The sequence below is a fragment of the Saccopteryx leptura genome, chromosome 3, assembly GCF_036850995.1.
Source record: "Saccopteryx leptura isolate mSacLep1 chromosome 3, mSacLep1_pri_phased_curated, whole genome shotgun sequence".
NCBI lineage: Eukaryota > Metazoa > Chordata > Mammalia > Chiroptera > Emballonuridae > Saccopteryx > Saccopteryx leptura.
This window is the reverse complement of record NC_089505.1, coordinates 61,321,394-61,338,979: the sequence shown is the minus strand read 5'-3', so window position 1 is coordinate 61,338,979 and position 17,586 is coordinate 61,321,394. Positions and strand designations below refer to the sequence as shown.

The following is a 17,586-nucleotide window of genomic DNA, read 5'->3' as shown; positions in this document are numbered from 1 at the left end:
ACCCCTGCCTTATTCCTGATCTTAGGGGATTTCTTTTAACTTTTGCCCATTGAGTATGATGTTGGCTGTGGGTTTGTCATAGATGGTCTTTATTATGTTGAGGTATGTTCCCTATATTTTCACCTTGCTGGGAGTTTTGATCATAAATGGGTGCTGGATTTTATCAAATGTTTTTACTGCATCTATTGATATAATCATGTGATTTTTTTATCCTTTCTTTTGTTTATGTGATGAATCACATTGATTGATTTGCAAATATTGTACCAGTCTTGCCTCCAGGAATAAATCCCTCTTGATCTTGATGCATGACATTTTTAATGTATTGCTCGATTGGCTTGCTAATATTTTGTTGAAAATTTTAACATCTGTGTTCATCAGGGATATTGGCCTATACTTTTCTCTTTTTTTTTGTAGCATCTTTACCTGGTTTTGGAATGAGGATAATACTTGCTTCATAAAAGAATCTTGGATTCTCCTGAATTTCTTGAAATAACTTGAAAAAGACAGGTGTTAGTTTTTCTTTGAATATTAGGTCAAATTTGCCTGTGAAGCCATCTGGTCCAGGACTTTTGTTTGTTTGGAGATTTTAGATAACTATTTCAATTTTTGTTGTTGTAGTCGGGTTGTTTAGGTTTTCTGATTCTTCCAGATTGAGTTTTGGAAGACTGTATGTTTCTAGGAATTTATCCATTTCACCTCGGTTGTCCAATATTTTGGCATATAGATCTTCATAGTATTTTCTTACAATCTTTTGCATTTCTGATGTGTCAGTTGTTACTTCTCCATTTTCATTTCTAATTTTATTTATTTGAATTCTCTCTCTTTTTTTCTTGATGAGCCTGGTTAAGGCTTATCAATGTTGTTTACTTTTTCAAAGAAACAGCTCTTGGTTTCATTGATCTTTTGTATTTTTTGTAGCTTTTATGTCATTTTTTTCCACTCTGGTATTTATTATTTTATTTCTTATACTTCCTCTGGGCTTTATTTGTTGTTATTTTATTTCTTTTAGATGTGGGGTTAAGTTGTTTATCTGAGCTTTTTCTTGCTTCTTATGGTATGACTGTAATGCTATGTACTTCCCTCTCAGGACTGTTTTTGCCGTGTTTCATAAATTTTGAGTTGTTGTATATTCATTTCCATATTTTTAAAGAAAAATTTTGAATTCTTCCTTGATCTTATTGTTAACTCATTCTTTATTTAATAACATTCTATTTAGCCTCTAAGTGTTTGAATGTTTTTCAGTTTTTCTATTGTAGTTGATTTCTAGTTTCATGACATTGTGATCAAAGAAAATGCTTGATATGATTTCAATTTTCTTAAACTTATTGAGACTTGTTTTGTATTCTAACATGTGGTCTATCCTAGAGAATGTACCATGAGCACTTGAAAAGAATGTATATTCTGCTGTTTGGGGTGAAAGGTTCTGAAGATATCTATTAAATCCAGTTGATTTAGTGTGTCATTTAAGGCTGCTGTTTGTTTGTTAATTTTCTGTCTGGAGGATATATTCATTGATGTTAGTGGGGTATTAAAATCCCCTACTTTTAGAGTATTGCTGTTGATCTTGCTCTTTATGTCCATCAAAATGTGCTGTATATTTAGGTACTCCTGTGTTAGGTGCATAAATATTAACAATGGTTATACACTCCTGTTGGATTGCTCCCTTTATCATTAAGTAATGACCTTCTTCATCTCTTTCTATAGCCTTTGTTTTAAAGTCTATTTAGTCAGATATAAGTATTGCTAACCTGGTTTTTTTTTTTTTTTTCATTTCCATTTGTGTGAAACATTTTTTCCCCTCACTTTACTTTCAGTCTATGTGTATCTTCTGTTCTGAGGTGGGTCTCTTGTAGATAGCATATGTACAAGTCCTGTTTCTTTATCCACACAGCTACCCCATGGCTTTTGACTGGAGCATTTAAACCATTTACATTTAAGGTTATTATTGATATGTATTTTTTATTGCCATTTTATTCTTAAATCTACAATCTTCTTTTCCTAGATTTTTTTTCCTTTGATCTTTTTACAGCAGGCCCCTTAACATTTCTTGTAATGCTGGTTTGATTGTCATAAATTTCTTGAGGGTATTTTCTTTTTTTGTCTGCGATGTTTTTTATTTCTCCTTTAATTTTTATTGATAGCTTTGATGAATAAAGAAGTTTTGGTTGTAGGTTTTGTTTTGCATCACTTTGAATATTTCTTGCCAATCCCATCTGGCCTCAAGTGTTTCTGTAGAGAAGTCTGATGTCATCCTTATGGGGCTTCTCTGTGGGTAATTAACTGCTTTTCTCTTGCAGCTTTTAGTATTTTTTCTTTGTCTCTTTACTTTGGCACTTTAATTATTATGTGTCTTGGTTTAGGCCTTGTTGGATCCCTCTTCAATGGGATTCTCTGTGCTTCTTGAACTTGTGTGGCTTTTTCTTTCATCAATTTAGGGATGTTTTCAGCTGTGATGTTTTCAAACAAGTTCTCTAGCCCTTGTTTGTTCTCTTATCCTGCAGGGACCTGTATGATTCAGATGTTGTTCTTTTCCTGTTGTCACAGAAGTCTCTTAGAATTTCCTCAGTCTTTCTAAGATTCTTTCCTTTTTGCTTCTCTGCTTCCATGCCTTCATTTATCTTGTCCTCTAAACCACTGAGTCAATCCTCTGCTTCATCCAAACTTCTGTTGATTCCTTTTAGAGCAGTCTTCATTTCTGATATTGTATTTGTCATTTCTGACAGATTCTTTTTTATGGTTTCAATGTTCTTTTTTATGATTGCTATCTTTTTATTTAGGTGCACATTATGTCCATTCATTGTTGATGTGATATCCTTGAGCATCCTACAAATCATTACTTTAAACTCTGCATCTGGTAGTTTGGTTACTTCCATCTCATTCCGTTCTTTTTCTGAGGATTTCTTTTGTTGATTCATTTGGGTCTCATTTCTCTGTCTGCCCATCTTGTATGTGTATTAGATATTGCTGTCTGACTTTGAAATTTTTTTTCTTTTTTTCTTTTTTCTTTTTCTTAAGCTGGAAACGGGGAGAGACAGTCAGACAGACTCCCGCATGCGCCCGACTGGGATCCACCCGGCATGCCCACCAGGGGTGATGCTCTGCCCACCAGGGGGCGATGCTCTGCCCCTCTGGGGTGTCGCTCTGCCGCGACAAGAGCCACTCCAGCGCCTGGGGCAGAGGCCAAGGAGCCATCCCCAGCACCCGGGCCATCTTTGGTCCAATGGAGCATTGGCTGCGGGAGGGGAAGAGAGAGACAGAGAGGAAGGAGGGTGTGGGGGTGGAGAAGCAAGTGGGTGCTTCTCCTATGTGCCCTGGCCGGGAATCAAACCTGGGTCCCCAGCACGCCAGGCCAACGCTCTACCGCTGAGCCAACCGGCCAGTGCTAACTTTGAAATTTTTGTGGAGTCTTTATGAATATGATGTGCTTGATGGTACTGACCTCCAGGCCACCTATTTTTTTGTTCTAGTTATACTTCCTGAGGGTACTATTTTCTTTCTAGTTGTATGTGAGCATTACATGCAATTGGTCCTTTCATGGGTACAATTATCCCTTCAGGCTGGCTGGCTATAAAGGTCAACCTTGATCTTCTGTATTACACAGTGTGAAATGTCTGTCCTGTTGGGCATATATATTCTCCACAGTATCTGGTGCCTGGTAGACTCTATCTTTGGGTATGCTTTATGTGTACATAGCTGAATCGAAGGTTGTTGCTGTTTGCCACTCCAGATCTTCTTGGGTTGGCATTAGCTCTTGTTTGTAACCCACTGTGGGCTACCTGTCTACAGCTGTTTGTGTCTGCATTTTCCATCCCTGAGTAGTGTGGGAAGAGCCAAACTTTGTATAAGGATCAGCTTCCTTCTGCTTAGGAATGACAGCAGCTCCATAAAAACCCCAAGCTCTGTAAGATTTGTCTTCACTTTTTAGCTTCTCCTCCTCTTCTTGCAACTGCCTGTTGTTCCCACAGAGTCTTTTGTCAAAAGACTGTATGTGGGCTCAGACTGGCCTCACCCAACCAACCTCTCTACAGGTTGTACACTTAGTGGTTTATGGAAGCTGAGGTTGTGAATACAACATTAGTGGTATCTTCTACATCAGGGGTCTCTTGGTCAGAAGCTCAGTATGGGAAATGTGGCCCCTACTTCAAAGCTTAATCCCTCAGCCACTGCTGGATACTCAAATTTTATTTCTCCCCAACAAGGTGAGCAGCAGGTTCAGACCAAGTGTGGCTGACGGTCCCCTCTGCAGAAGTTGTTTCTGCTGGTGAGACTCTGGTTCTAGGAAGGAAGAGAGAGAATCCTCTCCTGGGCTGACTGTGCACCTCAGAAAGTGGTTAAGCCCCTCAACAAGATCTAACAATAAGCTCACAGGGACCCACATGTTAAATGTCCATGCTCCAAGCCTCTCTCTCTTCCCCCTGTAGACTCTAACCCAGCAGGTCAAGATATTCAGTGTTCAGGCTGGTTGCCTTTGAAGCTCTACCCTACCCAATGTGTAGGAGCTGCTGTGCCAGTGCTAATCACAGAGAACAGAACTCTCCTCAGCTGGGTCAGGTATGAGGAGACTTTCTTTAAGATACCATGCTAGTGTCAATAAAAGAATTAGGAAGGGTGGTGGGTGTGGCTTGGCTCCTCAGCCCGAGGTGTCCATTTGTCCAGACTTTTTTCACAGACCTCAGTAGAATGTGGCACCAGGAGTCCAGTGGGTGTGGCCTCTGGGTGAGACCCAGAGGTGTGGTCTGCTTGCTGTTTGCATAGTTTCTACTGAGTCTCCCGTGAGGTGGAATCACCAGTCTTAGAGTAGGGAGCGTGTGGGAGAAAGCTCCCGCTTCATTGTTATAAAACTGAGTCACTTACATGCCCCGTGCTTCCTGGCCTCTCAGGAATGATTGACCCATCAGTATGATTGGGGTAGGAGAGAATCTTGAGAGCAGAGCAGTTGCTTTTCTTCAGGCTGATACTGCACAGAGGGGATGCTACACCCATGAATGATGATTACTGCTGTATTGGAGAATGACTCAGCACAGGGATTTCGGTGGCTGTCTGCCACAGTGTCTCTCCCTGGGCCTCCAACTTTACACTCTCCTCACGCAACTTTAGTCTTCTCAGCTCTTTCTTCACCAGAACCGCAGGTAAGTGATTGTGAACAAGATTTTTCGCATGGGCCCTTTAAGACAGAGCCTATGTCTTCAAGAGATCTGTCTCTTTCTCTTTTCCCTGCCAAATGCTGTGTGGGTGTCTCTTCTAGGCTCTGGGGCTCTGGGCCCGGGGCTGAGCACCCACACCTCTCAGGGTGACCCTCCTGCAGTGAGAGTCTCTCCAGACCCTCCAAGCCACCACTTGCTCCTGGGATCATGGCAGTCCTTTTCATGTCTCCACCCTACCTACCATTCTTGATGTGGCTTCTTCAGTGATCCTTGGTTATAGGCTTCTCTTCCTTTAGTCCAAAGTTACCTTTTCAAGATGATTGTTCTTAAATTAAGTTGTAATCTAATTTGGTCCTGGGGGGTAGCAGTTGGAACATCTGCCAACTACATCACTATCTTACATTTTTTATATTTCATTTTTAATATGATGTATCATGTTTATTGATGTGCAGATGTAGCAATCTTCCATCCCCAGAATAAATCCTACTGAATTATGGTGTATGTACTTCTTAATGTATTGCTGGGTCCACTTAGCTAATGTTTTGTTGAGGATTTCAGCATTTATATTCACTGGGGCTATTGGCCTATAATTTTCCTTCTCTGTAGTGTCTATCTGGTTTTGGAATTAAGATAATGCTGACTTCATAAAATGAGCTTGGGAATCTTCTTCCTTTTGCAATTTTTAATATTTTGAGAAGGATAGTGTTAATTCTTCTTTGAAGGTTTAGTAAAATCCACCTGTGAAGCCGTCTAGTTCAAAACTTTTGTTTGTTGGGAATTTTTAAAATATTGCTTCAATTTTATTGACTGTAATCTGTCACTCAGATTTTCTGATTCTTTCTGATTTGGTTTTGGAAGATTGTAATTTTTTAGGATTCTCTATTTCATCCAGATTGGCCAATTTGTTGGCTTATAGTTGTACATAATACTTTTTCATAATGTTTTGTATTTCTTTGATGTCTGTTGTTACTTCTCCTCTTTCATTTCTCATTTTATTTATTTGCATCCTCTCTCTCTTCTGATGAGTCTGCTTAAAAGTTTGTCAATCTTGTTTATCTTTTCAAGGAACCACTTTTGGGTTTCATTGATCTTTTGTATTTTTTTAGACTCTATTTCATTTATTTTTGTACTAATCTAGATTATTTTCTTTATTTTACTGCATTTGGGCCTTGTATGTTGTTCTTTTACAAGTTTCTTTAAGTGTACAATTAGAGTGTTCATTTGAGATTTTTCTTGTTTCTTGAGGTTAGCTTGTAATGCTATTAATTTCTTTCTTAGGACTGCTTTTGTTTTGCCCTATAGATTTTAGGTTATTTTTTTCAGTTTTGTTTCAAAGCATCTTTTGATTTGTTTCTTTGTCTTATTGTTAACTCATGCATTGTCTGTAACATGTTATTTACATTCTATGTCTTTGTGTTTTTTGTGTGATTGATCTAGTTTTATGCCCATATGGTCAGAGAAGGTTCTTGATTTCAATTTTTAAAAATTTATTGAAACTTGTTTTTTTTCTAATATGTGGTCTATACTAAAAGATATATTATGTGCACTTGAAAAGAATGTATATTCTTCTGCTGTGGTAACACAATCTGAAATTATCAATTAAATCCAGCCGATCTAATGTGTCATTTAAGGCCACTGTTTTCTTGTTAATTTTCTGTCCGAAAGATCTACCCTGGGTGTTAAAATCCCCTACTATGACTGTATTGTTGTTGAACTCTCCCTTTATGATCATCAGGACTTTTTTTTACATATTTATGTGCTTTTACATTAAGTGCATAAATGTTTACATGGGTTTTATCCTCTTGACTGAATTCTCACTTTATTATGTAGCATCCTTCTTTGTTTTAAAGTTTTTTTTGTCAGCTATAAGTATTGCTACTCTAACTTTTTGTAAATTTCCAGTTGCATGAAATATTTTTCATCTCTTTACATTTAGTTTGTGTGTACCTTTGGTTCTGAGGTGAGTATCTTGTAGACAACATACATATATATCTTGCTTTTTATCCATTTAGCTATCTTATGTCTTTTGATTGGAGCATTTAAGCTATTTATATTTGAATCAACTATTGATAGATACATAATTATTGACACTTTATTCTCTTATCTATGTTCCTCTGTTCTCCTTCTCCTCTTCCTCCTCCTCTTCCATCTTTTTAACATTTCTTGTTATATTTGTTTATTGATAAACTTCTTTAACAGTTTTTGTCTGGGAAGTTCTTTATTTTTTGTTTAATTTTAAATGATATCCTAGCTAAGTAAAATTGTCTTGGTTGTAAGTTCTTTCTTTTTGTCAAATTGAATATTTCATGCCAATCCTTTCTAGCTTGTTATATTTTGTTGAGAAAACAGCTGACAGTCTTAAGGGAGCTGCTACTATATAGGTAACTAACTGATCTTTTCTTACTGCTTGGAAGATTCTCACTTTGTTATTAACCTGTACCATTTTAATGATAATTTGTGTTGGTGTGGGCCTCTTTGGGACCATCTTGTTTGGAATTCTGTTACTTCCTGGATTTCAAACCCCTTGGAAAGCACACACACAAAAAACCATCCTAGAAACTGAAGACAGAAATTCTTGGAATCTCTGACAACAGATTCCATGTGTGACTTTTAGAAGAGGTAAGTAGTTGTACGAGATGCAGCTGTGTATACCGGGGTGCTCAGGACAATGGGGCTAGTGCGACAAAGACTGTTGCAACAGAGGCTGCAGAGGGGCTGTGGCTTGAGATAAATACAGCATGTCCATTTCCCAGTTCTTTCATACAGAAAGCAGCAGCAGCTTCATTAATGAGGCTGATGTCCAGTCTTGCCACTGAAGATCAGTTTTGGAAGCTGCAAGTTGAGTGTGCTTCCAAATACATGAGTAAAAAGAATCAATAAAAATGAAGTTAAATAAGTTATAGCTTTCTAAAAAGAAGCAGGCAAAACATTTATCAACTGGTTACAGACCAAGGATTATACTTTTTTAATTCTATGTTCCTGATATTCAAAACAAAACAAAACAAATACAGAGCACGTCAGTGCCCATCATTTGTCATTTGAAAAAAGAACCAGGAATTTTGGGGTTCTCAGCCAAATCTAAATCAATATGTAAGACCCAGAGGAGGCATATTGTTGTGATGTCATCGTCTACAATCCCATGGAGACTTTAAATAGCATTGTGTTTGGAATATGAAATTATTCTCTCATAGCTGACACTCACACTGTGGGCAAATCCAGCACACTGCCCCCTTTGTTGGATGTTCTTTCTTGTATTTGTGATGATGCTGGATGTTGCCATGGTAAGCCCTGTGTCTTTATGGGTCTTCTTTCAGATAGATTGCAGGAAGTTCTGTGTTCCCTGTCTGGATCACACTGAGAAGATCAGCCCCAAACAATGACACCTACCTTAGGGGGGGGGCACCAAATCCATTTGTAAGTAACATGCTTTGAGGCTAATAATTGTGTTTTCTCTTTTAGGCTTTATCTCATCGAAGGTTTTTTCCTCTTGGAAGATGATGACCCAGCTTTTTCTTCCCCACAACCAACACATACACACACACATGCACATGTACACACACACACACAGACAGACACACAGCCATGCACACACACACGCACGCACACATGCACACACACGCACACACATACATTCTCTCCTTTTCATCCCATCTCTCACATATCTTTTTAAAGAACAATATTTAGTGTAGACTTTTTTGTGTCTGTTTAATGCTACTGAAATTGGAGCCATGTCTCTGTGAGTTCTTTAAATTTGAATCTCTGAAGTGCATCAGAGTTGGAGAAACTTCGTTCTGTGAGCTACAGACTGGATGAGTAGTGCTCGTGCTCATCAGACACTTAGGTGAGACAAACTAATTAAAAAAGCCCCAACTCCTTCACAACTCTTCCAGGTTACTTTGTGGTGGTGCCGCCTTCTGTGGGTCACATTACAAATTTCATTTCTCTTTAAGGTCAAACCAGTTTTCCAACCTGGTGGCACTCAGGTTCAGAACCAGGAAAAATCAGGGTCAAGTGAAAATGCAGGCTCGTTGTGTAAAAGGCATTAAGAATTTCAGGCAACAAAAGCAAGAGTGTGAAACTTACCACAGACCCTTGTAAATGATGGCACGGATAGGGAGCCCGTGGAGCCAGCCCTTCATAGCGGGGCAAACGTGGGTGTTCATCTTCCAAACCAATTCCACACTAAATTCAAGTCATAGAAACCTACAGACCTACAGCAAAGTCATCCTCAAGGGTAAGAACCAGAGGCTTTCTCACTAAAGGTGAACAAAACTTAGTTCTCTAAATGCTCTGAAGGGTGGAAGTAGATGGCTGCGAATGTTGATGTTTTAAGACAATGGCTTTGGTGATGACAGTGACAGCAGTGGCAAGATCAGCTCTCGTGATCAGCAATTTAAGCAAAGCAGGAACTGTGGAGACATCTGTGACCATTCAGGGATCTGCCACATTTAAGAGGTTTTTATGGTTCCAAAAGTCTGGGCCATGCTAGACATACCATCCAGGTTAAAGGACAAGATACTGCACTTCTGCCTCCACCTTATCAATGTTAGAGTAATGAAAGCTGCTCTGTGAAGCCTCTGGTGAGTCCTAGTAATAGAACTTCATACTGACAACTAGGGTTTGGAGCAAGACCATGCCTTCAACAGCAATAGAACCACAGCTCCTGACCAGCTTCTAGGCGTCAGTAGAGCTGGAGAGTCTGATGTGGGCAGTAATATGACCAGGTAGTCAGAACGGCTCATCATGACCTGGGTCCTATAACATCATACAACATAAGGGCATGTGGGGAGAACGGCCTCCGTCACAGATGGAAGTGATACATGCTGGATTAGACAAGGACAGGTGGCCTAGACCATTGGCGCCTACCACTCCAGCACTGGGACCTGTCACATAGCTCTCACCTGTGGAGTCACAGAAAGTTCACTGATTAGTCAACATAGTAGCCAAAGGCTCGGTTTCAAGTTCCTCCCAGCCCTCAATCTCGCTCGTCCAAAGCACACACCTCAGCCAGTCCCGAGCCCCTTCCAGCTCCTATTCAGACTCCCTCACTGACACACAAACCCGCTGGGACATGGCTAACATGTTGACGCAGCTGCGGCAGTTTTAGGAAAAGTGGGGTGAGATTTGGTTTCTACAACTATCCAAGGCCATGTGGAAACAGCTGCTGCCAAGCCATTCTTTGAATGACAGCTGCACATTTCACTAGTGGGTCAGAACTGCAGAGTAGATACCGCTGGCCCCCAGCTGGGTTTTCACCCCAAGCATAGCCTGTATTCCCCACCATCCGCAGGCTCCATGCCAACCCCTTGTCTAGTCCGACTACTCCATGCTCCAGCTTTCTTTCTGACTCAAACCCCATAATTGCCTCAGCTCATCGCCTTCTGTGTTCATGGTGTCCTCAATCCTCCAATCCCCATCACTCTTTAGACTCCCTCTCCCAGTGGATGCTCATCTCTTTCTCCCCTGGTCCCCTGTCCCATGTCCTCTACCCCATGTCAGAACCTGGAGCACCGGAAGGATATGGGCAGTGAGGTAATGCATACTGTCCATGCCACGTCGGAAGCGAGGGAGGAACGTTGGAAACATTTATTTGGATGGTTTTAGCCATAAATGAAAAAAAAAAGGGAAGGCTTGAAAACATGGTAACAATGAGCACTGTGAACAACATGACACGATCAACTGGTGACAGTTCGGTGATATCAGAGTAAAACATGCCTCAGGCCAATTCAAAGAGGCAAAAAGGATTTATTCAAGACTTGCAATAGTGCAGTGAGACTGAACTCAACATCCCTGAAACAAAAGGCTGGGGGATTTTAAGGACAGGAGAAGGAGTCATAGGCATGTGTGTTTGCTAATTGTTTTTACACAAAACAAAAGTAAAACTTCTCCTGAAACCCTGACAGGAGGTCATTTTACACCTTGGTTGTATAGGTCTTGGTGCGAGTTAGGCTCCTGTCCTTCCTCAGGTACTGAGACAGAGGGACGTCAGGAAGATGAAAATTTAAAAGGATGGACCCAGGCCCTGGGGACAGATATACTTTGTGTCAAGACACTGGCAAGAGTCTTTTAAGAAGACTTATTTGTAATTCAAAAGGGCAGAGAGAGAATCTGCGATTATAACTTGTAACTACATTTCTAAAGCAAAATCTCTAAAAATATGGAGGTAGAGCCCTGTCGTCAGGAAGAACCTGTCTAAAAGTCAATGACTCTGAGGGAACAGGAAAGCCCCTAGGTCTCTACAAAACTGCTTCTGTACAGTGAGGAGAAACACAACTACACCTCTTTCAGCCTAGACCCAGTTGCATCTCCATTAGTTCCTGTTATTGGTAAAGACGTGCCAATTCCCAGCCACTCATAAACAATGCAGAGTAGCTGAGACACCCCGAGCAGGGCCAGGATCTGACCTCCCATTAGGCTGTGCTTCTGGAGTTTTCCATGGAGCCACTTTCCCTTGGATCAAACATCATCTCCAAGGAAGAAGAGTATTTTTGATCCTACAACATGGTTGGTGTCACTTGATTTGGCCTGCTTAGTTACCTAAGTGCAGAGGAACTGACATTCACCACAAGTATGCTTCGAGACAGGTTTTTCTATGAGAATGATGAAGGAAGTTTTAACAGCCTCTTGTGGTTAGGAAGCCTCACCCTCACACTTCACTTGCAGTCTTTCTAGCTTTGAATGATGCACTGTTCTCCAGGAAATACTGAAATACACATCAGGTTTAATTCAGTTCCACAAAGGGTGAGGTCATTTTTAAATATGTGGGCACGTGCCTTAACGAGGACACTTGAGTCAAAGCCTTGGTTGTATTGCGAATTATATTCTATAACAAAGAGGACAGGGTCACACTGAACTTATGTGAGTAAGTCTGTTGCCATGACAGTAGGAATGGTTCAGAAGACTTCAGAAATTGTTTTGGAAAAATAAAACAGGAAGCATAAACAGAAAGATCACTGTTGCTACCCACATCGGTGTCTACCTGTCCATTCCTGGTGTCCACTCCAGTGTCCAGACACCCTCCACACATCCCCTGGGGAAGGGTCAGAGCTCACAGTCCTGGGAACTCATCACATTCTCCCAACGGTGATCAGTTACTGCCCATCCTGTGAGGGACTTGCTGTCACTTCGTTATATAGATGGTGCAGGCAAGACCAACCGAAGGTGGGATCTGGTGTGGAATGTGACCTTAAGTTTTCAATAGTGAAAATGTTAGTTCTCAATTTTGAATATTTATGGATTCAATGCATGTCTAAGGACTCTCATCCTTCACAACAACTCTATTAAAATGGTGCAAAGAAATTTATTCAGATTTTAGGAACATGAAGAAGGGCAGGACAGTCACTCATATTTCACATTCAGCTCAACGGGCCAGCTTTCAGTAGAAGACTGCGGGTTGGACACTTCACACTGGTAACTGCCAGCATCCTCCCTGCGGACAGGGTCTATAGTGAGGACTCTGTTGTCTGGGGACAGCTTCATCCTCTCCGTGAGCTTCAATCTGACAGCATTGAATAACCAGTGGGTGGTGATCCCATTTGTGTAGCAGGTCAGCTCCACGGCATCTTTATTCTCTGTGACTATGGTATTGCTGGCCAGGAGGGTGGGCACTCTCAAGGGCTCTGCAGAGAAACAGAGGATGTGAATGATAGAGAGTTGGCTTGGGACCTGGGGCCACGCAGCTTCCTCAGAGATCTCAGCCACTCAGTTTACACTGAGATCTGTAAAGATCACCAGATGATGGTCCTGACCTCTGCAGAGGGATGTTTGTCTTTGTTTTGGTGACATGTGTAATGAGAAGGCTGAACCTCCTCTCTGATACCAGTTCACCCCAGCATGACCATGACCTGTTCCCATGGACATCTCCGTGGGAATTGCTTTCCAGCCCGTGTGACTTATAACTTCATCATCAGGTGGAATTTTTCCTCATAAGCTTTTATTGATTCTTTTCTAGAACTTTCTTTGTCTTCAGAAAGGATCAGGCCCCACTCTCTATGTAAACTTCATGTATATTGAAGAAGGCAGGCTTACCAATTTGGTCCATCTCTCAGGACAAGGGAAATTTATAACGAGTAAAAAGGCATTTAACTCTTGTTAAATAATTCATTAAGCAACACAGGATCTTTAACTACCTAGTTATTTCATACAATCTTTATCAAAATACCAATTACTTGTTTTTTGCAGAAATAATAATATCCACCCTAAAATTCATATGGAACTTCAATGAACCCTAAATGTTTGTAATGATCTTAAAAAAAGTTATTGAAATTGGAGATCTTAACTTCCTGGTTTCAAAGCTTACTACAGAGCTAAAGTAACCAAAATAGTGTGACACTGGCATAAAAACATTATCAAAAAGGACAATGAAATTGTTTGGACAATGAAGCCCAGACTTTTCACTTGAAAAAGAACAGTCTTTTCAACAAATTGTGCCGAACAGCAATATCCACCTGCAAGCGAATGAAGTGGACCTTTTACTGATACTACACACAAGAGCTAAGTCAAAGTAGATTGAAACCTAAAAGTAAGACAGAAAACTATAAAACTCTTAAAAGAAAATAAAGGGAGAAGAAAGAAAATATTATATTTGGCAAAGAGTTCTTGAACATGACACTTAAAACTCAGGAGGTGAAAAAGATAAATTGGATTTTGTCAAAATAGAAAACTTTTGTTCATCAAAGGACACAATCAACAGAGTGAAATGTGACCTAAAGGCTAAGAGAAGAAAACATTTGAAACTTATATACAGAATGAGGGAATAATATACAATATACAAAGAACTCCTACAACTCAACAACAAGACCCAATAACCCAATTTAAATATGAGCAAGCACTTGCAAAGACATTTTATTAAAGGACATATACATGGCCAGTAAGCACATGAGAAGATGCTCAACATCACTGTCATTAGAAAAATGTAAAGTAAAGCTCTCGGAGTCAGAAATGTTGCTTGTGATGTTGCGTGTGGGTAACTGTGGTGTCAGGAACAGAGAGAACATTGCCCTCGTGCATCTAAAGATTCCTTCAGTCAGAGTTGGCACCTCTCACCTTTCAGCCAACTTGAGTCCTTAAAGGAATAAGGCAGGTCAGTTATTGCAAGACAAATGCATGAGTTCCTGAGCACTAAGAGAACATAGAACCTCCAGTGTATGTCTGGGGAAAAGCGCAGACTTTCTCAGGTTGGAAAGACACAGGACTACGAGTCAGAGACCAACTCACACTCCTCCTGGTTCTCACTGTCTGTTGACTGCCGGTTGACCAAAGGCCATTCCTTCAAGCTGCACAGCCTCCAGCACCCAGTCGAGGTGTATGAGGTGCTATTTCCCATGACACCCCCAAGACTGGATTCAAGCAGAAATAACACATGGGGACCAAGAGGAAGCCAGTGGTCAGTTGATTACTCAGGCTCGAGGGCCAAGAGGTGGGTCAGGTCCTCCCAGGTGAGTGTGACTGACATGAGCCAGTGAGCCAATAAATGACAGAACAGAGTCCAAGGGATGAACTAGAAAAGAACAGGTGCCAGAAGGAGCTGACTGTGGCAGCAGAAGAACTGTGTTCTCTGTCTTTGGGCATAGAGTCATTCTCCCTGTGCTGAGGACAGGTGAGGACTTGTGCAAATGCAGATGGGCTGCACGGGGGAGATGGGCGGGCTGAAATTCTGGTTCTGGTAGTCCCCTTGTGCTTGGTGGTTATAAAATAAGAATTTGAAAAAGAGATAGAAAGTTTCAACATGTGAAAATTATTATTAATACCCCAAAGCCTAAAACCGCTTTCAGAAAGGAATGTTTCTCTAGAGAGCAGCAAAGGGTCTGAGACCCAGATATCAGCCCCTTGGTTGACCAGGAGGCTGTCTGTGTGGCCAGAATTCCAAAGACTCTGCTCTAGATTCCAGTCTCTGCAGAGATTTTGATTGATTGATTGATTCATTCATTCATTCATTCTTTCAATCACCATTTATTTCTTCTTAATTTATCAAAAGAAACTGAGTGTCTGTTACATGTTGTCCCTGAGCTGGTGCAGGTGGAGAGTGGGGAGTGAGAAGCAAAGTACTTTCCTTTCTGTCCTGTGGGAGTGACACCCAGACATCAAGAAACACAGAAGGATGTGATTCAAGTCCAGGGCAGGGAGGTGTAGATCAGCCCCTTGCCAGTGACTTTGGGCTCAAGCCAGCATCCTTTGGGCTCAAGCCAGCAACATGGAGTCATGACTATGATCCATGCTCAAGCCAGCGTCCCGTATTCAAGCTGGTCAACCCACGCTCAAGAGGGTGAACTCAGGGTATTGAACCAGGGTCCTCAGTGTTTCAAGCTGGTGCTCTCTCCACCATGCCACCACTTAGTCAGGCCTAGATGTAGCTTTTGAGTCGAAGTCCTCACTGATGATCAGATCAGGAGTTTTGTGAATCAGGCACCCGGGAATCTGTTAATTGCAGTCAGTACTTCCCAGCAAGTAAAATCCAAATTGACATAAAGTCACCAGAGTCCCTGAAGTAAGGAGCCCTGTGACAGGGGTCTGGGGCCGGGCTGCTGAGCTGAGCTTCTTTGTTAAAATTCCAGGCATGTACTCAGGCTAGGCACTGATGTAGCTTTGTTAGGGTCATGGTCATGGGGAGGGACCCAGGGTGTGGATGAGACTGGTGTCACTCTGCTGAGTTACTCCCATCAGAATGGCCCTTCTCTCTGCAGTGAATGTTTGCAGGAGTGGAACCCGGGTTGGGAACTCTGATCTTAGGAAGTTTGTCTCCACTGTATGTGTCCTGCACTAAATGCCCAAACCCAACCTGGGACGTGATGCAGAGAGCGGTGGAGGCAGAGCCCAGGGCTGTCCGTCCTGTGTTTAAAGTAGAATTCTCCCCACCCGACACCCAGAGGTTAGAGAGCAATCACTCACCATATACAGTGAGCCTTCCAAATCCGATTTCTTTTCTTCCATTTAGAAGGTAGACTACTATGGTGTAGTCTCCTGCATCCTTCAGGGTGACTCTCTTAATATAAAGGTATCCATCATATTCGACTAACACTCTCTCGTTTATAGACTTTCTTCTAAGTGGATATTTTGAAACAGATGCAATGAAGTTATTGTCATTTGCCCCTTGCCCCTTGTACCACACATAGCTCCAAAAATTGGGAGGCTTATTTTTGATACGCATAACCACATCACTCCCTTCAGCAGCAAATGTTGGCACGATAGCGAGTTGGGCAGTGGTGGGCAGGCTCCAGAAGGTGATGAGTGACACTAGGAGGGAAGAGAGAAATGGAGCAGTATTTAAGTCTGTGCATAGGGATGAGGAGATGAGACCATTGATCCTGAGCAGGTCTCTCAGCCTTGGTGTGTGTGTGAGTGTGTGAGAGTGTGTGTGTGTACCATGCTCAAAGTCAGCAGCATGGCTGTCATTATTTTAACACCTGTAACCTCTTATTGTTTCTGTTTTGAATACTCTTCTCTAATGTCTGTCTAATTCACCCCCTCACTACCCTGAGACCCCTGCTGGTACTTAGAGAAGGTGGTCAACAAAGTTGTGTCCCAAGGATCTAAAGATCTTCTGTTTCCAATTTCTGACCTGTCCCTGCTCGGTTTTCTCAATGACACTTGTGGGTGGCTGTCATCAAGTCTAGATATGTCCTTGTCTCTCTTCTTGCCATAGAATGAGAGCTCCATATGGAGGGGCTTGTCTGATCTTGTGTCCAGTGCCTGCACAGACTGCACATACATGTGGGTGAATGAGGAGTGTTCCCAGGACCCTGCACCTCTTGGGGGTAATTGCCTGTTTCTGAAGTTGGTAGGAAGGGCAATGTTTAGCGCTCCTGGTCCAGTTGTCTCTGGTGTCACTCGACATAAATTCTTATAATCATCACCAGCTTCCAAAATTCAATGTTAATGGATGACTAACTAGGTAGTAAATAGCAGTCGAGGTCTTCCGTTCCCTCACCCCTTCCAGATCATGAGATTTTCCTGTAGCTGGGCTCCCTCCCCCATCCTACTCTGCTGCCTGTACTGTCCCACAGGTCCAAGCCATCTGTCCCCTCTCAGAGCACTGTCCTCCCTGGGAGACCCCAGCCTGTCTCCTTCTCCCACCACCCGCCCAGCCCAGGGATTGTCTTCTTACCTGCCAGCAGCAGCCCAGGCCAGGGGACAAGTCCTCTGAGGGGAGTGGCTGAGAGAGACTCCATGGTGTCCGCTGCCTGCTCTTACCTCTCTCTGTGAGAAAAGCCTGAGATCCAGAAAGGCTCGTAAGGACTTCTGTCCAGACTGGTGGGATCTGCTGTCACTCCTTAATGTACCCTGAGGTTCCTCCTGGGGCAAGATAACTTCCCTGCTCACGTGGGCAGAGGGCGGGGTCTGTGACCAGATCTCTCCCTCTTTTCCTCTTTTCTGGGTCATCCCTGTGCCCTTCCTCCATTTTCTTGTCTCCCTATATTTGGTTCCTTGGGAACTTCGGTGACTT

At 42.0% G+C, this 17,586-nt stretch overlaps 1 protein-coding gene across 1 annotated transcript; it reads right to left on the bottom strand.

The window, feature by feature from the left end:
* Positions 1–12,482: 12,482 nt before the first annotated feature.
* Positions 12,483–17,325, bottom strand: LOC136398168 (carcinoembryonic antigen-related cell adhesion molecule 21-like). Its single transcript, XM_066372550.1, has 3 exons — positions 17,248–17,325; positions 16,032–16,376; positions 12,483–12,763 (listed from the first exon to the last, which is right to left on the bottom strand). Exons 1-3 carry the CDS (start codon positions 17,309–17,311, stop codon positions 12,483–12,485), a joined length of 690 nt encoding a protein of 229 aa, XP_066228647.1. The 5' UTR covers positions 17,312–17,325.
* Between the last annotated feature and the right edge of the window lie 261 nt (positions 17,326–17,586).

Excerpts from the sequence above, each read along its gene's own strand:
- LOC136398168 (XM_066372550.1), bottom strand. The coding sequence starts at position 17,311 with ATGGAGTCTCTCTCAGCCACTCCCCTCAGAGGACTTGTCCCCTGGCCT. Across the intron at positions 16,377-17,247 it reads GCCTGGGCTGCTGCTGGCAG|TGTCACTCATCACCTTCTGG; the intron begins GTAAGAAGACAA and ends CTTCCCTCCTAG. Across the intron at positions 12,764-16,031 it reads TGGAAGGCTCACTGTATATG|AGCCCTTGAGAGTGCCCACC; the intron begins GTGAGTGATTGC and ends GTTTCTCTGCAG.